The following is a 21,252-nucleotide window of genomic DNA, read 5'->3' as shown; positions in this document are numbered from 1 at the left end:
GGTCTCTGTTGCCATCTAGTGGATTACGTGCATTTGCAATCAAATTTAGTAACTTGATGCTTCTTCCATCAGAGGGCTTATAAACACTATGTGCTGGAGTGCCTGGCCAGATACAGTGTGGAGAAGATGCCTTATGCCATCCTACCCAAACATACACCCAGTGGACACAGAAAGGTATTTAAGATTCATTAATGCATTCATTAATTTGTATGTTCTAGCTGACCTACAGTACTTCATAGAGTGGTATCAGCTAAAATCTCATGTTAAACTGACACTTAAAGACAAACTGTGGCTTCATCTGTAGGTGGTGACCCCAGTGGTGTGGAACAAGCCTGATATTGAGAACTCGGTTCCTCTGTGGATCATTATTTTGGCCATTCTGGCTGGTTTACTGCTTCTGGCTCTTCTCATCTACGTCCTATACAAGGTTTGCTGTGAAACAAAGGATTTAAAAAAATGAATGTACTACCACCCTGAAAGATGAATGGAACTGCAGTTAAACTAATCAGGTCTGTGTTAATATCTAATTCCTGCTTTTCTAAAAAATATTTTCTTCTTTTTTTTGGCAGCTTGGCTTCTTCAAGCGATCTCTACCTTATGGAACTGCCATGGAGAAAGCACAACTAAAACCACAGGCTGCCTCTGAGGCGTAAATGACCCGAGTTACCAGAACCACAGTACCTGGCCATGCAGAGAAACAGGACGGAACATGTAGAGTGGATCAGAAAGCAGTTAGGTGAAAGAGAGACCACTGGAACTCCACTGTGCTGCACTAAGAGAAGACAAAAAATCAAATGAATGTTTATTTTATTTTTTATTTATGCCTATTTTGCTGAAAAGTTGAGACTGTTATCTAATAGAACTTTATTCAGTGCCTCCAAGGTGGACAACAAGAAAGCGGCTGCAGAAGAAGCACAGGCTGCCGTCAGCCTGTGGATGCTGTGAGTTGCCTGCTGTTTCCTTTTGTGCATTTGTGTGATAGAAAGTTCTGTTAATACCCCATTAACTTTCTTATTGTGGTGCTAATGATCTGATGTGTTCGCTGCCTCTGACAGAATGTAGCTTGTGGCAGCTTGTGAATTATGCTGCCTGCTTGGGCCTCAAAGAAGTTTTCTGATATGTCCTGAACACATGGTTTTATTGACGGATCACTGAACAAGTTTCAGGTGAAAACTCAGCTATTGCAAAGGAAATATAACATGTCTGGATGCTGAAACCAAACTTGTTTCATAGCTTTTAGCACAAAATTTTATTTAGCTTTTTTTTTTTAACATAAGTCTTGTTCCCCTGGTTCTTGGCCATTGCATGCTGGGATAGGCTCCAGCCCCCCTGCGTCCCTGAACAGGATAAGCGGGCATAGAAAATGCTTGGATGGATGTTTTGTAACTGTTCATAAAAATGATCTCTCTCTGCCTCAGGATGGTGGACAGTGCTGGGTTGAATTGTTTTTGCACTCAAAGGAATCTACTGATATATTTCCAAAGACACCAAAGACTGACTCACTGACTAACCTTCCTTTGAGATCTGATTTTGACTCCTGTCTATGTCCTGTGTGTTCTTGTTCGGAGTTACCAGTGCTGGCATCATCATTCTTGTAGTCGACTGGGGTGGGACTGGAACCACCGCATGCCTGTGGAACCTCACATTAGGCTTGAAGCAGTGTGGTGCTTCTGTCAAAAAAGCAGTGTTCTCCTAAAGAACGGTTTGCTGTCTTTATTCCTGCTCCATTTGTGTTGATCTCATGCAATGTGGAGACCATGTGCAAGCAAATGACTCTCAGGAGAAACCACAGCGTTAAAAGCCACAAGAGATGTGACAATCAGCTTTGTAGCTTTAACAGATCATAGCAGGATCATCACTCTTTATGAGCATGAAGGATCCATTTTCAATTACAGTGTGTATTACTGTGAGATACTGTAGTTTTGATTGTTTTGAGTAAAATCTGTCCATGTTTAGAAAGAGAAGTGGCTGAAGTCACCCCACTACCAAAAGGCCACAGGGACTGAAAGTTGAAATGCTTTGTATTGGTTTCTTTTACTTGTCATTTAATGTGCTTTAAATGTAAATACTTCATGTCAGTGTGTTAGAGTCAGTTGTGTGTGTGTGTGTGTGTGTTTGCTTGCGTGTATACATGTGTGATTTCATGCATATATGCATTTGTATGACTGGTGTATTTATGGACACTTGTTTTGTGTATGAATTAGTTATTACCATTCTCACTGCCTGGTTTATCCCTGTCACCTCTGTAGTTTGAGATCTGTGAGGTTAAGCCATTCTGCATTACTATTGAAATGATAGCCTAAATACAGTCAGTGTCAGGAAGCCTTATCTAACTGCCAGACAATAATTACAATACTTACCTCAGTGGAAAAAAGACTAAGGCTGCCGTCCAGACCTTAGCATCCTGCAGGAAGTCTTGTACCTCGAACACAGGGATAACAACCAGGCACTGGGAGGTCAATGTTCTGTGGAAGTGCAATATTTATATTCCCTCCTTTTAGTATTACAGTGCTTTCTTTTGTTTTATTTGTGACTAAGTTGTGTTAAAGCAGACATATGAGTGGCAAACGCACATAGACCACCTTGTGTGAGGTTCTGGCTTTTCACCAGCTTTCACTAACGTATGAAACAGTTTTATTAAGGATTGTTCCACAGATGTACTCACCACTTCACTGCTAGATGACTATCCTGAACTTGCTGATCTCCAAGCCGCAGCCCGACACAGAAACACCAGCACCTGAATGTGTCTGAGTTCAATTTGGGTTTGTTGACATAGTTTTGAAAATTTATGTGCTCTGCTGTTTCACCTGTCCACCGTTATAAAAACCATGTGTTTCACGTTTGTTTGCCCTCTCGTGGAGGATAGTGATTTACTATTTGTCAAATGGTCCACAAAATCTCATTTTGGTAATTGATTTAAATCCTTTAACATTGTCCACATGAAAATTCTTTACCATCCCATTATTTATAATGACAAGGGATGTATATATATTTTTACTACTTCCTCCATGGTTGCATCAGGAGAAGGCACTGGGTTTGTTCTTTTTTGTTTTTTTCTTGTTGTAGCCCCTGTTCACTCTCCAGGACTTTCAGAAAGAAGCTGTACATATTTATAACAAGGAGAGTGTTGAGTTTATGAAAGCTGATCTGTGTTGAATATTTGTCCCCATATTGGGGAGAACTCTTTTGTCGGGCGGGTGGGGGATGGGGCGTGTTGATCGGCGTCTTTTGACATCAAGTTTTATCTGTTACAGTTTGTACCTTAAATAAAATATTTCTCTTTTTACAATTTCTCATGCTTTCATTGAATACACATAACTGAGAAAATAATTTATTTAGAAAACATCATGTATGAAATGGATGTCAGTTGCCAAAAAAGATCTGTTTAAATACATTAGTCTTTATGTGAAAATACTAGTTTTTTAAAAAAGGACCTAAAGTGATTACCTGTGTTGCATTTAGATCTATGTTCCTGTGACCCTTCACTGTCCACAGCCAGCAAAATACAAAATGATATAAATAATTTTTAGCACTAAACAAAGCCGTACTTTGGCTAACTGTACATAATACAACACTGCCTTTGTGAGAGGACCAGTCTCCAATGTGGTCAACAGGAACGTTTACACACAGTGTCCCACTTACTCCCATGGACCTACAACACCCGTTCTCTGGTTCAGCATTTTACTGTGCACAATGCAATATTAACTCTCTTCTCCATGAATGTAAAGTCTTCTTTAATTAGAATGAATATTCATGGCACTCAGTGATTCTGGCAACAACACCACAGGTCCATCTTTTCAGACAAACGTGGAAGTTTTGTTCATTCAGCTACAACCTGTGTGTTCCGGTGTAGATTTGTACTATAGTTCCACAGTCTTTGCACATTTGCAGGTTGACATCCTATTGTTCTATTGTTCTTGAAAGCTGTGTTAGTTTGCGCTGGTTGTCAATCACCTTCAGGTTCTGAATGTAGCGCTGGACGCTGCCGGGACTCCGCAGGGGACTCCGCAGGGGGAGGGCGTGGTCGGAGTCTGGGTGAGAGGAACAAGTTGCGTTAGACTCTGCATACAGTACATGCACAGTAAATGTTTGTACAAGAAAAGCAGTGAAACAGTGTTCAGGCTGTGGAGCGCATATTGATCAAGATAAAAACTTTGTGATAAATTATCTACCAACCTAAATGGTTGCCACTAGCCACAGTCATTAAGTAAAAAAAACCAACATAAAACTGATTATCGTAAAGCTTTTAGCTTACAGGAACTCCAACAGTTAATGATACAGTAGATGTAACCTACATGTAGACAAGCGAGTAGCAGGCCCTTCCAGAAACATCCGGTCTGCCAGGCCCCTCTGTGGAGATGAAGACACTGCAGAGAAGAAGTTGTTGACTTATCTGACATGTCCTACATGTACCATCCATATACACATGCCTGATATCATCAGTTACATCATCATGCTTGTGATACCTCTTTGACCTTTCCTGAATGTGTTCCCTGTTCAAGGTATGAAGGGTAAAGTGAAATTGGATCACTTACTGTACGGCTGGCTTCTGCACTCTCGAACCATTTTCACTGTCTTGGCAATCATGCGCTGTGACAATGTGAGGAAAAAGGCAACATTTCAGATCAATCGCATACTGAGGAGTTTATATGAAAGGAGAATAACTGAGCTGAGCAATGTTACAAAACTTTTTTGTCTTACCATTTTCTCAAAGTTGACCAATTTGTCTAAATAGCTTGGGTTTCCTTCATGGATAAATGTCATGTCTGGGCATAGACATGAACAGAAAATATGTCACTAATGAGTATCCTGGTGATTTAGTCAGGACAGCCACAGTTTAGACTGCTGCTTGCCATTACCTTTGAGCAGCAGAGGCATGAAGGGGATGTAAGGAGGACTGAGTTTGGCCACAGCCAGTCTGTAGGCCCTGTGGTTGCGTGAAGGATCCTAGCAGGAGGAGAGATGAAACAAATTAACAGGAGATTCTAAAGACTGCTTTTACATGTTATTGGAAACTATAGGAATAAGAGTACATTGAGAGTTTTAGGACAGTTATGAAACTAGCGCAAGTGAGAGTGTAACTTACCATCAGCCTCTCATAAGCACAGTAAATTCTTTTTGTTTTGCTGGGTATTCTCTGTAGTGGACAACAACAAGCATTCCCAGATGTTATTAAGTGGTGACACAACATCCACAACTGTTTACATTTAGGGGTTTCTCACCTCCCAGGTCTTGTACAGCCTCTGTGCTGCACTGTTGCTCAAACCAAATATTACAGCGAAGAATGAATTGAGATTCTTCTGCTCCTTTAACCTGTGACAGAGAGGGAGCATGGCTACAAACAACTACAATAGGTCTCAGACTGACAAAGTGACTTTATAGTAGTAGGTTTTAAGCATTTCTTTCTTATATGCAAATAAGGTTATGAGTCTACAGCCACGCTAGCAGCTCTGTGAGGCTGCACAGCAGTGCTTTGAGTTAACATGTCGATATAAGCAGGTATCATGTTTACCATGGGGTGGTGCAGTGGGTAGCACTGTTGCCTCACAGCAAGGAGGTTCTGGGTTGTTTGTCTACATGTCAGCCCTGTGACAGACTGGCAACCCATCCAGGGTGGACCACGCCTCTCGCCCAGTAACAGCTGGGATTGGTTCCAGTCCCCCGCGACCCTATTCAGGAATAAGCGGTATAGATAATGGATGGATGGATGTTTACCATGTTAGATTAGCATGTTTGCATCCGAGGGAATGTCAAAATGTTAGAAGTTCAAATTGGCATCAGACGATCACCAAAGTTGTCATAGTTAACCCTCTGGACAACATGCATGTACTAGAGTTCATGGTAATCCATACAACTGCTGCTGAAACATTTACATAGAAACAGACAACCACTCATGTTCCACTGGGGACCGTGAATGTCCCCAGTGGTACACTGGCAAACCTACTTTCTCATCAAACCATGGCTGAGGTTTAACGTAACAAACTCTTACACTGCAGCAATCTTGATGAACTTCTTTAGCAGAACTGCTCGTTTCACCAAGTCCTCACAGAGGCACAGCTCAGTCACCACCCAGAACTGCACCTCATTGAAGTGACGGACAAACCGCTCCAAGTTAGCTGTGATGGCACCTGGGAATTTATGCCGCCCAAATATGTAGTAGATGAGCTCCACCTGGGGTGATGGGGACGATGAGTCACAAACCAATGAAATAAATGACAGACTTTGTGAAAAAGAAATCTGGAACTCAAGGAGAGGCCAGCTTTTAACACAGGTGACAATGTGATTTGCTTCAGAAACATGTGAAACATGCAGGAAGTGGAAAGAAAAAGGAAAATGATTTTAACCTCATGCATAGCAGTGAACAGTTCCCAGTCATAATTAGTGAGTTCATTGGCGATTTCTTTAGAGCCCATCTGTTCAAGGACGTCCGCTGTTCCTTGCTCTGGACCCTGCTGCTCCTTCAGAGGCATCTGAGAGACAGAGATAAAAAGAGAAAATTAGCAGAGAGAAGGTTGTGGCAGGGTGTATTTGATAGCTTTATGGACAGGGAAGCTGCTTTGAACAAAACCGCCTCAACTGTTTGCAGCCTAATCAATAACGGAGGAGGGAAGAGGAGTGAAATCTGCTTTTTATCCACAAAAACAAACACAAGATTGGTATGGAAGACACCTGTTCCTCACCAGTTGTTCGATTTGGCTGCTTGTGCAGATGAACAGCCTCTCATTCAGTCCCAAGGCGGTGTACACTGCAGTACCATCCAGCTTTAACTGAGCTCTTTCTGTTTGCAATTCATATATCAAAAACCAATTTTCAGCACAATGAACAGCAGAAAGTTTATAAACAAGACTCAGGCTAGACAGAAAACTGAATTAATCTGTAGCTCTGAACAGTCTCCAACAGTTTACATGAAAAATATCAGCTATGCACATTTGTAAAAACAAATAAATAAAAATGCCATCAATATGAGTCCTACCTCCAGCAGAGTTGATTTTAACCAGGATGTGATCTCTGCCAGTTTTAACTATTGCTGACATCACATCCTGTACAGATGAGTTCACAGGGAGCATCAGAGTGAGGGGTTTGCTGTCTGGACTGTATATCTCATATAACACTGCACAGAGAAGGGACAGAAGTCATAATGTCAAGAGAAGCTGATATGGTGACTGATGACGTGAGCAGTGATGTACGGTAGCGTGTTACTCATAAACAACATCCACAGAGGCTGAACATGGGCTAATGGACGGTAACTGATCTATGATGTAATGTTCTGCAGTTATCCAGATCCAAACAACCTACATATATTGTACAGGATTGGAGTTGGATTTGCTGGTTTACTCACCTTTATCCTGTGCTCTGAATGGCTGTAACCTCCCCACTGGCTCCTCACAGTTTGAAAACCAATCGAATTGCTGGTTCTGTCAATAGTATCAGTCAGTGACATCAAACTGATAAATGGTAGCAGCATTTTCTCATTTAAACTGTATGTCTGATATTAATGTTCAGTTTTCTGCTGTCAATTCAAAACATTTTCCTGTAAAAGCCAAAGCTCGGTGAGGATGCTTACCCTGCTCACTGACTGATATCCGTTCTCCAGCCTGTCATGGCATTAAAAGAGTTAAACACTATGCTGCAATATTTATTTGACTTAACTAAAGAATTTTGTAGAACTGTAGCTGTTTTAAGATACTGCACATAAATAAACCACAATAATAATATTTTTTTTTGGCTGAACAGACGGAAATCCACTGCAACGTCTCTCTTCATCCTCTGTTTCAGCCCAAATACAGGGAAAAAACAGTGTTCATAGAAATATTCCAATACATAATAGCAGAATAAGAATGAATGTAATTAGCATGATCTCGTAATCTCACCTCCAAAAAGTCCAAAGCAATAGGGTCTTCTTTCAGCAGAAGGCCATACAGTGCCACCCACTGGCCAATCAGCTTCACTACCTTCTGCTTGGTGCTCAGACTGTAGGCTGCCTTCTCCTGATCTGAACCCTCAGAGAGCTCTGCCTGGTAGGTGCAGTGATGGTTAAGGTGCATAACACAACAAACCGTACTAAGAAAGAACAAAGAGACAATTACAAGACACTGCATTTGAGCAGGTTGTACTATAGTTTACTTGCAAAAATTAAAAGCTCAAAATCATAAATGCAACAGCAGCTGCAGTAGCAGTGGAAGTATCATTGTTATTCTTATTGACCGTGACAGGATATTGGTGCTGTAGTGCAGCACACAGCTGGCTGGAGGGCATGAAGACCTTATGGGTGAGCAGAAAGTCGCTCATACACGGATCTGCAATAAGACAAACATCACAACAGGACACAGTTGACTAAGTCTGGTCGTGCTGAATAAAATCAGGTAAAAAGCAAGGACATGCCTGCAGGCCCGTACCTATAGCATCATTTCCATTAGAGTCCAACTTTACTGTATCCAGAAGGTGTTCAAGGATTTTCTCGGGCGTTCCTGACATCACTGTGTATCTGCACAGACAGACACATCACAGCAGAAGAGGAGAGAAAAGGAAATTATTATTTTTCTTAACATCAATGTTTCTGCATGCTTTAGTTAGCGCCTCATAATGTAGAGCAGTTCTTCTTTTATAAACACTGCTCAGTATGTTTAGACCCTTTTTAATCACTGCTAATTTAAATTCTTCTTATGATTGCTCATGCAACATTTGTCTTGGGACTACTAGTCTGAGAGTCTCAGCCATATCAGCGACTCTGTGTGGCTTTATTCCAAGTGGCACTGTGAGCTAACTGCCAGCACACCAAATATAATACTGACCGGGCTCCTCAGATAATACATATTGGTAGAGTGGAAAGAACAAGGAAAGATGGATGTAGTGTGTGTAGGTATGACGCCATGAGAGAAACACAGGGTAAGTATGACCTAAAGCAGAGGTCAGTACCAAGTTCATTCACTTTCATGTTTGCTAAAACACTTCATGACTGATAACAAGTCATTCAACAAGGCAGGGCTAAAGTCCATTTCTTTTCTGGCTCCCTGACAACAGTCCATTAATTAGATATTAACTACATTTGACAAAAAGATCTGCATGTTCCTCATTGTGTTATGATGACCAGTGGCTTTTATGTTATCGCCATGATGCATTATCTATTGACACCCTGGTAAAGTGTCTTGGTGATTGTTGTAGTCCTGTTTGTGAAGTGACTGTTTTGTTTCAGAGATGGGTACGTCTGAGTTCCTCACTTGCTGCTGTTTCCCGCGCCCCCCTGCTCGGCTGAGTCAGCGCTCTTCTCCAGCACCAGCACTGTTTTTCCATGTTCCTCCAGGCGCACGGTGTTAGCCTCCACATCCTGAAGAAGAAGGGAAACAAAAATGGGTGAGAAATGCGTCGGTGGATCTGAATTTGTGGTGTGCCTTGGATGCATGTCCATTCTTTCCTACTTTTTAATGTTTTTTATCTAAGGAAAAGGCCACAGTGCCGCATATATACTGTAAAACTGATGTCATCAGACACACCTTGAGGATGCGTATAAAATCCTGTTTATCAACACGGAGAAAATGGCAGTTGTCTTCTCTCAGGATGATGGTGGCGGCACGAGGGGCATCATTCAGCAGCGCTAGCTGCCCAAAGTCCTCACCCTCATGTAGTGTAGTCACCAGCCCCTGTATGCACACGACACTTTCAGCTTTACTGCATTATACTTGGCAACAAGGCATTTCTGAGATTTATTTGTTTTTTAGAACCATAAAATAGACCCACCTTCCCATGTGTGATCACATTGACGGAGCCTTTCCAGATGATGTACCAGGAGGTGCCTTTGTCCCCCTGACTGAACACTATGTCACAAAAAAAGATATTTACACATCTCTACATGAACATGTATGTATGACTGACAAGTGATGACCTTGATGTTATATATGGTTTGGGGATAGAAAACATCCTCTTCTGTTTATCACAAGAACATAATGCAGTTCCACTACACTGTGAAGATGTGTATGTCTCTCTCTGCTACCCAGGTTCAAACATCAACGAAGCTGTCACACTCACACACAGTTCCAGCCTTGGCATGTGATTCAAAGACCAGCACTGCTGCCAGCTCCTTACGCACCTACAGGCACAACAGGGCAAGAAAAGAGGTCTAACTACCCCAATAACATCTGTTTTCATTGTCTTATATACGCCAGTGGTTCTTGGTTCAAACAGTTTAAGAATCAGAGGAACATTGACATATATAGCAGTTTGGCTGATGTGTTGGCAATAAAAAATGATCGTCACAAATGAGCTCAAATGGTAACAACATCACGGGGAAACAACCTGTTTCTAAAAATTAAAAGAATAATTTAAAATGTGTTACAAAAATAACAATAATACAAAAATATCTGATGTGCAGGTGCTGACTGCGACTGACTGAGGTGGAGAGATGAGCAGCAGCCTTGACATGGAGCAGCTCCTCGTAGATGACCTCCAGGTCCTCAGAGCTCCTCTGACTGGGGCTAAACACAGGGAGAGTTGAGACAATATGTGTATGCAGATGCATTTAAACACCTTGCTGAGAGATGGAAGCTTCCTTTCAACTGTTGTCTGAACCTTTAACAAATGTGAAATGACCTTTACTAACTTGGTTATACTACATATACAAAAGGTTTTTATAAAACGATAAAGACTCAACATACTAACCATTTACGTAGAATCATAGTGAGCAGAGCATCGGGACCCAGCTGAGACAGCAGTGATAGTCCTTCCTGCAGCTCGTCCTCTGAGTCCTTCTCATTTGCTATGTGGTTGAGGCCAAACGCAGAGTTCTGGAAGCGGTAGAACTGGGTGTCTTTGTCATGGAAGTTCAACTCATGTTTCACTTGATTAGGGCAGAGGAGGAAAAACAAACACTGAGCTGAATGTGACCAAGACTTTAGACCTGTAGTTACATAGCGATTACATATAACAAACTTTTCTAAACTTAAAGATACTGATTAGTTTAGAAAAAGGAAAGAGAAAGGGAAGCACATTAACAAATATTGACCTTAAGGAGAAAACTCTGGAATGACAAGATAAATGGAAATAAGTGTAAATGCATTCTGAGTGAGCTTCATTTGATTATGAAGCGTTTCTATCCTGATTGGAGCACACTCTTCCAGGACGACAGTGCCCCATTCAAAGCGCGTAAGCGGTTAGTGAACACTTGACTGAGTGAGAACAAATCCCAGACTCAGACGTCGCATTTCAGGCTGCTCACGCTCTTCTGGGAACTTCATGAGTGCTGTCTCAGACATTATCATCAGAATATATTAAAAATACCAAAATATAACAGGACGCTTTGTGGATTTTTATTCCACATTGCCCCACATATCACGTCTTTCATTTTAGCAGCAGGCCAAAGGGTGTTAAGTAAAACTGACAAAAAAAAAAAAAAAAAAAAAAAAAAGATTTGTAAGTTTTTATCTGAAAACTTAAGCCTTTACCATGAACAAGGATTCCTTCATCCACCAAGACCTGCCACATCCCAACTGCCTGGCTTCTTGATTGGAGGCATTCATTTTGTTTCATCAGCCAGTCAACAAGTTCTTTACCAGAACAACACTGCCTGGGAGGGAACGTGGACACATCAGTTCACATGCCGTTTGTAGAGACTGTCACAGTCTCAACATGGAAGCAGTCACACCACCAGAATAGCTACCTGTACGTTTTGAGGTGATACTTTCTGTCTCGGATCAGACCAGGGTTCCTCTCAATCATAACACTATACACTGATCTCGCTGCCTTCACAATGCGATCTGAAAGAAACTTGATGAACATGAAAAAAGATTTTTAGGCAGTTAAACTTTGTCTTTTTTTGTTCTCTTTCTATTGTAGGAATGAACACATGTTGTGTTACTTTTTATGCAGTGATAAAACTGGGTGAGAAAAAGTCTGAGATGGGAGGAGGACATGCAACAAGATGGGCTTATTTACTGAAACAACCGACTTGGCAAGAGAAAGAAGGCTTTGTGTGTGTGTGTGAAACAGAAACAGACAAGATTCTTTGCATGTGTGATGAACATACTGTATGTCAACAGCATGAGTGGAGATTTGTGTGGGCGTCCGAGTGTAATGTGGTGTATCTGTGTGTGTGTGTGTGGGTTGCAGGGAGGTGAGAATGTGTTAAAAATGGCTATGTTCAACTCTCCCACACCTCGCTGGGTTCTCAGCCTCTACAACACTCTCTGTCTGACACACAGTGACTACAAACTTTCTGACCACCCTCTGCGTAGTTCTTTGAACTCCTCTCGATATTTCTTTCCACAGACATTTGTTAGCTATCTTTGTGAGGACACTCAGTGACATAACACATGCCCTAGCCCTAACCTTAACCTTCACAACTAAATGGCCAACCCCCATACTAAACATAACCTAACCCCAGTTTCAACTTGAACCCAACTCTCAAACAGCTCTTTGATGGGGTGTCAGAAAGCGAGGAAGAACACAATGTCCTCACTTTGCCAAAATCAAAATCAGAATTAGGTTTATTCATCACCATCATCATCAACCTTTAGTTATTCAGGAGAAAAAAACAGTTGAGAGCAAGCTCTCATTCCCAGTGGTGCCCTGACTGTACATTGACAATTAACACCATAAAAACAGTCCTATATATATACACACACACATGAATCAAACTGGCCAAGTATGTGGAACAAACAAGGAATCTGACTCACTAGGATCAGGATTAAAATAAATAAATAAATTGCAGACAGCTGATGCAGAAGCAAAGCTTATGTAACTAAAATGGGCTTTGTTTGTGCTGTAATATGACTTTCCAACTTCAGGCCTTTTCATGCTTCATGCTCATATGCTCAAATGGATCAAACTGAATCAAAGTGCCACTCCAGAATATTTACTGTTACAATGATGGAGCAACTTTACCTTGCTCCTCCCATTAGACTCCCCCTCTTTGCTTCTCCTGTACCCGGTCCTGTGACTTAGACAGTTGGCTGTTTGTTCTAAGGATTACTAAGGTACAGCTGTTTGCCCAGGGTGGTGAAGATTTACAGAGAACTCAAAAATGACCATTTTCCTACATCTTTCCTTGTTGAATGGAGTTGTGGCAATGTAAGGAAGTCAGTGACAGAAGCTACCTGCACTGGCTGCCCAATCTAGTCTTCTGGAATTCACTCAGGATATAACAACCTTTGCTCTTTCACCAAAATGGAGGGCTATAGCACATTCTTGATAGATCCAAGTTCACACAGACCTACTTATTATAGTGTACAACTATAACGAACCTCTGTGGGCAACACTTTGCAATAGACACTTTCCTACTTATTATAGTGTACAACTATAACAAACCTCTGTGGGTAACACTTTGCAGTAGACACTTGAACCTATCATCCCTGTTTCCAGGCCTGACATCATCAGAGTAGATGTGCCCCTAGTCTGCAGTGCCCGATGGAGTTATGTTGTCTAGAGGTCACAAGTCTTCCCAGGGCGGCATTTTTCCCCTGGGACACCCCTAGTCACATTCTCAGGCATGTCAACTCCAAAATATATTTCCTCCATGGGGAAATTTTCCATTACCTAACCTTGTACCAAAGGCCATATTTTACTGAGGGGCCTGGCCCACGCTGCTAAACCTGCCAATCATGTAAACATGCTGAAAAAGGTTCCAGTGACGACCTACATTTTGTTTACTGTCTGCATGTAGGTCACCTAACCTAAGAACTACTGTATATTCTGCAGGTCATTGTTCCAGGTGGGTTGGATTACAGAGCAAACACCTTTCCTACAAGTGCAGCTGTCACACAAAGTACAGAATGTTGTCAGCTAACGCTGATGTATGGACCTCATATAAGGTTTGGATCGACAGCCATGCCCATTTTATTACTAGGGCCTGTTCTGCTGTTGAGCTTATATTACAGTTAAGAGCCTATATTTTAAAAAGTGCGAATCCAAAGTTTCTAATCAACTTGATATTGATTTAGAATTAAATTGTGAATCGTACATGGTCATGTAGTGTCTACCTGGAGAACGGCTGCAGTACAGTTTGCTCAGATACTCTGCAGCAGAGCGGATGCTAACTATGTGAACACGTGTCATTTGACTGGAAACATCTACATCTTTATTAGAACAATCATTTATTATGTGAATCATTTACTATCTGTGTCATCTTTAACTTGAATTTGGTCGTGACTGAAAAAGGTCATAATCTTTTGCAATGTGTGGTTTGGTTTTATTTGTCATGTTGGCTGGAATGATGATGAGTACAGGTGTCTGCTATATGTCTCCTCTGTAGGCGACACCTTTCTCTGTTGTGTACTGTCTCCGTGTCCTTAGAGGTTGTGTTGTGTTAGCAGCAGTGTGAGATATGAACTTAATGCAGAACTTAATCTGTGGACTGCAGATGTTTATGTTTCCCCTTCTTTGTGTGTGACAGAAATATAAGACCACATTTGTGACGACAACATTTTCATTCAAAACATGATGAATATGGGTAAAATGTTTATTCAGGTCTTTGATCGGGGTCATATGGCATCAGTTCACTAATCTTTCAAGCTGTATCTGTAGTTTATGTGGACTTACATCTCTGACCGACATTAGAGGCATGTGGGAAAGTTGCCTTAAGTACAAAAACACATTGTACAATCACAGCACAACTTATGTATCAAATCCATAAAGCCTATAGCTGCAGAGCAGAACCACATCAGCCATGAGTGAAGATCATGTGAGACTTTTCTAGAAGTTGCCTGGAACATGTAAAAAGTTTTTTATACCAGTGAAAAATGTTGTTAAATGCACTAAAAGCCACTAAGCTTGTGTTTAATACAGTGAATTCTGTTTTAGTGTTTTCACATCTCAAGAAAAATTGTACACTTTGCTTAAAGAGTTGGAGCACGATCAAACACAGCTTATTAGAAACTATCTGTCTCGCAGAGTGCCATCAGAATGTATGATGCTCAGGGATGACTTTTCGGATCTGGAGCCAACACTTGCTAGGCAACCAAACAAAGCTCTGAGTTACACCCACCTCCTGCAGACTCAGTTACTTTAACCTCTCTGTCTCCTCTCTCCAGCACAAAACACTGGCACTTGAAAGATCCTCTATTTCTCTTCCTCTCTCATGGTCTGCTCTTTCTGCAAGGGGGAGACCACTGCATCCATCAGGATCCACTTTCCTTGTCAAACCCTGTTATCAGTGTTTTAAACTGCCCCTCCTTGGCATGTTGTTGAAGAAGCTGAGATAAAGCAGAGCGAGGGGCCGGGGCTGGGTGAGGCTCAGGATGGTGGGGAGGGTCGATTGACTGTGGGCCCTGGAGTGCCCTTTAGACTTCTTGTGACTGCTTGCTCCTCTAGGAATGTGTTTTTTAAGACTCGCTTGAGTAGTAATGCAGGATATTATAACAACAAAAGAACAAGTTCAGCAGTTTGAGGGGATGCAACCACTGCAGCTCCAGATAGTAACAGAGGTCAGTACAGGTTAAAGCTGCCAGGAGAGAGAAATCCAGGCTGGTGATATAAAGACTCGCATTCAAAAGCAATGCCAACTGTCAGTAACTGTGTTCAGCTAATTAACAGAGAGACAAGTGCAGAAGTTGAGAAACCTAATTGTCTTGAATAAAAAAGTACATAGAATATCACATTACTTATTAAAAGGTACTAGATAGTTATTAACCCTGCTGACCAAAGCTCCATGAACATTTAGTCAGTCATTAATTATGCTGCAGGACACAATCCATATTTGCTTAAAAGGTAAAACTTAATGAAATGATGTTTTCCCCTGACACTGTCTCTCCTAATGTTCACAAGCAGTTTACATGCACTGGTGAGAACACTGGATTACTGTTGACTGTGGGAAGGTGATGTACCAAAGCATCGTGCACCACACCATGGCATACACACCTGCTTCATAGTGTCCTTTGAATCCAGGGTCTCTGGCAGTGGAGTCTAGGAAAAACAGAAACAGAGACATTATAATAACCAAACATAACTAAAACCTCAGAAACACAGCAGCTAACTTGCTTTAAATTCCACAAGAATTAGCTGCACTGGTCACTAATGATAATCTCAAAGCAGATGCACAAATAATCAGAATTATAGATGAAACAGATTAATAAATAATAATTAATAAACAGATAGAACCAAGCTGGATTTGTCCAGATAAAAAAAATAATTATTTTCTCTTTGTTGGGATAAAGGTCAATACAAATAGATGATCTGAGCCTGCGCTGTTACCATTGTCTCCAACGTGGTGTGGGTGGGTGTCAACAGTGTGTAATAAAGTGGGTGGGAAGAGTGCGTAGCCACACATTCTGTTAAGTAAAAAGGTTGCTTTTAACTGCAGACTATTCCACCTATGATTAAAGCCATCTGAAAAGCCCTGCCATTTAATTTATTTTTTAATTTAATTTATTATACTTTATTAATCACTGTGGGGAAATGTCTTACTGATGGTGTCAGTCGCTGCTGGCCACATTCAAAGATAAATAGACTCCAGCAGTGGCCACATATACAAACACCTAATCACATTTATTTCTAGTGGCTCATTTCCTGCAGCCTGGACTTACAGGAGTAAAACACCATTCCCATGTCTCTACCCTGTCTGCCTAAGTTGGACTTCCTCTTTAATGCTTAGTTTTTTATGTTTTATGAGCCTCTTCTAAGTACCATTGTGTACTTTTATTCCCAAGGCAATTGCTTTCAGTAAATATGTTACAACCTACTGGCTAGGTAGGACCCAGGGTGCAGACACAGACAGAGGGACTAGTTCTGAGTAGATCCTTTAAGGTAACGGGACTAGGAGACTGAGAGGAAAAAAACTAAAAGAGCTCCACCTGACAAGCATAACAAAATACTGACAGGGCTACAACTCAAAGTTCAGTCAGGGAACTAAGAAAATAACTCAAAAGCACAACACTCCAACAAAACTGAAAAGTCCAGAGTCCTCAAGGGAAATGTCCAAAGGCTGCTGGGACAGAACGCAAAGCAGGAGACTTAACCGAGCTACAGGAACAAGGCAAACGAATAGGGTGTAGCAAGTGAATGGAGACAGTAAGTACAGAATGAACCAGCTAGAGGCTGAGAGGAAGGAGGGAGACCAGAGGATAATGAGCAGCGGTGGAAACAATGAACAGTAATTGAGAAATAGGGTAAAGCTGGAGCAGGTGAGGTGACACAAAACCAGGAAATCAAACCAAAATGAAAGCACAAAATAGGAAGCAAGTCCGCAAACCATAACAAAATATCACATGTATATTTTTTATTCAAGGGAATTATCAGGTCAAATAACCTGGTTACAAGGTGTTACGCCTGGACTTTCACAAGACAAGGAAAAATGATATGCATGTGCCACATTTGTGTCAGTAGGGCTGCTCATGTTGCAAGGACAAAATATTTACTGAGGATGAGCTACTTTCTTTGAGCTGCATTGTATGAACAACTTTCAATACTGCAGAGGAAAACAAGACAACTGCTCGTAACGTGTACTCACTTTTTGTTTGAAGTGTCATGAACAGCTTTGAAAACTTTAAACTACACACATCATAAAGCATGACTCGTAGCTGACTAAACTGATCATGCAGCTGTGATCAGCTCTTCGCATCACTGATAAACACCTATGCGGTGTCTCCAGTTCTTCTGCAGGTAAACTTTGTGGCATGTTTTTCTGGCCAGTTACATCATATGATCATTGCCTGAACGGTGTGTTGCCAACAGTTCTAACATTTTCATAAAACGTCATTAATTTCTGTCGTTACTGTGGGTGAACAGCTTGAAGAAACTTTAAGCTTAACGTGTTTTGTTTCTGATCTAAGGATTTTTAACCCAATATGCCTTCATAAAAACACGTGCATCACATAGTTTATCAGTTGAGACCCAACCAAAATGTCCACCCCCTGAGTACATAAGAAACCCAGTGTTCCTCCAGATCTCCAGACAAGCAGACACCATTACAAACCCTTATGAATGTGAGGCATTTTATTCTGCTTTGTCTCCATGTCTATGCAGTGGTATGTTAGAGCCAGAAGCACAGGAGTGCATCTTCTTATGGTGACAGCAAAATGAGCTTGTTTTTGCCCCTGTTTAAGGTATCGGACTGTATGAGCCTCGCATTCAGCTAATGCCTCAGAGCCAGTTTAAATGGGCTCATTGTTGACACTATACAACAATGAAGAGAGAGACTGGATACCATTTTGGGAAACACTGATCTCTTCAAGTCTCTGCAACTTCAGTTAATACCATGCCTAAGTTGCAGCTTACAGTAAATCTTGTTCATAAGGATGATCTCACGTTTTGTGGCAGCATGGTTCCCATCAAAAAAGATGATCATGTGTATAATGCCAAGTCATTCATTCACTTTACAATAGGGTGCTTAAAGTATGTTGTCAACTTGAACTTCTGTAAATCTTGTTAAAACAGCCAGGACATTTCTGTGAAAGTGTTTGTGTACAATTTATCACACGTAAGATAACCTGAATAAACAGACTCAGTGAAAACAGGTTGAACTACTCTTATGACATTTAACAATTGCTCTGGAGCAATTTAAATCCATTATAAGGGACTGAGAACATAGCATGATCACTCATTGCCATTATTCATTTTAAAGTGTACTTGTTTATGCTTTTTAACTCTCTTTTGGTTTGCATTTGACTTTGTACTATCTGGATGTTGTGTTTGCTGAAGTATGTCTCAGTTGTATTTGTCTACATGTGTTATCCCATGTTTAACTGTTTGCTACCCTCTTGGCCAGGCCATTCTTGACAAAGAGATGTCATTCTCAATGAGGCTTACTGGTTAAATAAAGGATAAATAAATGAATAAATGAATAATAAGAATATGTGTGTCACATGTTAAGCTCTGGCTGCTGGGTGTCAGACTTGAAGGCTATATCCAAAACATAATTGTTAGTTATTTACTGTTTATTTGCTCTTTTGGGCTGCGTGATGTAAAGTAATATGCTGCGGTCTAGCTACTAACAGTGGAGAGTTACAGTTTGACATATGATGTTATACTGAAGCCATTTACTGTAAAAGACCTGAAGCACAAGAAATGAAGTGAAAGGGCCTGCGACCTGGAAACACCCACCTCTATTTTGCACATTCTGCTACAAACTCTTTTATAAACTGAATACAGTAGGGGTGTCATAGTGAAGGTGAACAATGGACAATACACTATTTATAACCTGGGGTTAATAAAAACGTTGTGCTTTGTTACCTTCCTGTGTCTCCACACCAGAGCTGCTAAAACAATAGAGAAATCTGCTCTGGACTCCTGGAAACATTCTTGAAATGTCTGCGCACTGCCTTTTTGGGCTACCTAGACTGTGAAGTGCGGTCAACGGAGCCCTTCTACTTTCTTCACCTCTGCTGCAGCTCAGACTTTTCAGCACAAAATGTATTAGATGCAAATTCCTCATATAACGTGGTTGCCACTTTAAGAAAAACTAAGATTTGAAGCCACGCTGCGTCAAAGCAGACACGCTGTAGACACCTTAACTACTAGACGTTTGCATACTAGCGAGTGACATCTACTACAGGCTACAGCAGGAGCTCTTGTTTTGTGTTAGAGCTCAGGCTCAGCTCACTGTAAACATGAACAACAGACCGTGGGGTTCCTCTGCCCTTTCACAAAAATGCTCAAGACATGATGTTCAAAATAATTGTGGTGCATTTGTCATTATTCTCATCATCATCATCTTCTGTGTGCCACCATAGGGCTCCAGTAAAACGTTTCTTAACTGTGCCGCTCAGTTGTTTCTCTTAAGTAAACAATAACGCATCATACCCAGCTGATGCCCCGTATAGTCGGCGTTTCCCCTGAGTAGCGGTCCCGGAACACTTGGTAATGATGACTCCGAAACAGATGCATCTTGACTCAGATCAAAACAATCGACGCGTAACTTTCCCAGTCAGAATATCTGCGCACGGACTCTGCACCTCCTGACATTACTCACGGCGCAGTCGACCCGTCACCCCTTCGTTACTGCACACCGACGACACTGCGACAGCCACAGCTCACATTTTGTCGCATAAATCCAGGTAGGATTCTGTTAAGTCGCTCCTGCATCCAAACCCAAACCTCACCGGACGCGTCTGCCTCACCGAGAACGAGCTGCGTAATGGTCAGACATCCCCATCCCGGCACAGGCGCACTTTGTTGCTGAGTTGTGTGTGTGCGCTCTGTGGCTTTGACAAGGAACTACACAGAATCCTAGGGGAGTCGGCCTCCTCTGGCGTTTTACCGCCTTGATTCATAGAATTTGATTTATTAAGCTTGACGTCGATTTACTTCATGCGTATATGGCAGGTGCAGATTTCACATCTTGCAGGTTATAAAAGCATGTCACTTAACAGGAACATGTAATGAATCTATTTTAGACATAGTCACAGAAATGGCGAACAAAAATATATTTGCAAAAATACAGTTCTTAGCATTAAAAAACACTTCATTACAATGTTTCTTATTAATTTACAGCCTCAGTGACAATCTCCACACAGCCACACACAGCAGGCTCACGGGTTTAAATACATGGCAAGGTGTGACTCTTGACCCAAGACTGGATCGAAGGTATTTAAGGAAGGTATTTAACGTTCCATTCTGGCACAGTGGGCTCCGGTTTGTTCAGTGCCGTTCCTGTTCTTCCTGTTCAGAACAGCCCGCATGAGCTGCAGAACTCTGCCTGAGCACTTATCAGGCTGTCCAGCTGTCTGGTTCAGGTCCTTAGGCACATGGACAAGCAGATAAACTGTTTCGAGGGCAGATGGGAGAACTGCACTGTCTTTTATCAGCTCTTTTGTTCACTTTCAGCTCTCAGTTTGTGCGCAAGTCTTTGTCATTTGCACAGGTGTTAAACTGTTACATACCCACTGGTTTATGGATTCATAAACCTGAAATTATACTGCTGTTTATTTTACCATGCTGCTATAACCTCATCTGTGTCTGCGTCTGTGGTTCACGCCTATTGCCTTTAGGACAGAAGCAGATGACTTACTTCCCCGTTCTCTGATGTACAACGTCTTGGTCGAGAACAGGTGGAATCAACCAGGTTCTCCATAGAGAGGATGGGTCGAATAGTATCTATATGGACAAACAGAGTTTCATTAACAGCTTGGAAAGAAGCAGTAGCTGTTATTAGTCAAAGCAAAGTAAACATATGGAATTTTGAAGCCTGGACAAGGACAAGGGGACTTGGTTTCACTTGATTTCCCATGCACTTCGAGTTTTAACAGGATCATGGTCAACTGTGTCCTGCAGGCTGGGCATGTTACATAAGACCTGTTTAAATCCCAACCATTGTTCCAGTCCAGGACTGCC

The 21,252-nt window shown here is 41.5% G+C and overlaps 2 protein-coding genes across 2 annotated transcripts in view; one reads left to right on the top strand and one right to left on the bottom strand.

Moving 5' to 3' along the window:
• itga5 (integrin, alpha 5 (fibronectin receptor, alpha polypeptide)) overlaps positions 1-3,190 on the top strand; it is a 33,469-nt gene extending 30,279 nt beyond the window's left edge. Inside the window, exons 28-30 of the mRNA XM_020617795.1 lie at positions 73-174; positions 305-427; positions 570-3,190. Coding sequence (XP_020473451.1) covers positions 73-174; positions 305-427; positions 570-653 — 309 coding nt within the window. The 3' untranslated portion in view covers positions 654-3,190. The remainder of the gene's footprint in view (positions 1-72; positions 175-304; positions 428-569) is intronic.
• A 493-nt stretch (positions 3,191-3,683) lies between these two features.
• Positions 3,684-20,197, bottom strand: rapgef3 (Rap guanine nucleotide exchange factor (GEF) 3). Its single transcript, XM_020617789.1, has 27 exons — positions 19,723-20,197; positions 15,844-15,888; positions 11,651-11,757; positions 11,436-11,557; positions 10,654-10,831; positions 10,385-10,469; positions 10,024-10,084; positions 9,736-9,812; positions 9,492-9,638; positions 9,219-9,325; positions 8,397-8,485; positions 8,219-8,297; positions 7,872-8,022; positions 7,703-7,767; positions 7,565-7,595; positions 7,340-7,415; positions 6,974-7,111; positions 6,681-6,778; positions 6,345-6,470; positions 5,990-6,171; positions 5,223-5,313; positions 5,087-5,137; positions 4,860-4,947; positions 4,702-4,766; positions 4,536-4,590; positions 4,296-4,367; positions 3,684-4,031 (listed from the first exon to the last, which is right to left on the bottom strand). Exons 1-27 carry the CDS (start codon positions 19,804-19,806, stop codon positions 3,901-3,903), a joined length of 2,601 nt encoding a protein of 866 aa, XP_020473445.1. The 5' UTR covers positions 19,807-20,197; the 3' UTR covers positions 3,684-3,900.
• Positions 20,198-21,252: the final 1,055 nt, after the last annotated feature.

This window comes from Monopterus albus, unplaced genomic scaffold (assembly GCF_001952655.1).
Source record: "Monopterus albus unplaced genomic scaffold, M_albus_1.0 scaffold194.1, whole genome shotgun sequence".
Taxonomy (NCBI): domain Eukaryota; kingdom Metazoa; phylum Chordata; class Actinopteri; order Synbranchiformes; family Synbranchidae; genus Monopterus; species Monopterus albus.
The sequence above is the reverse complement of the archived record's forward strand: the minus strand, read 5'-3'. Positions and strand labels throughout refer to the sequence as shown.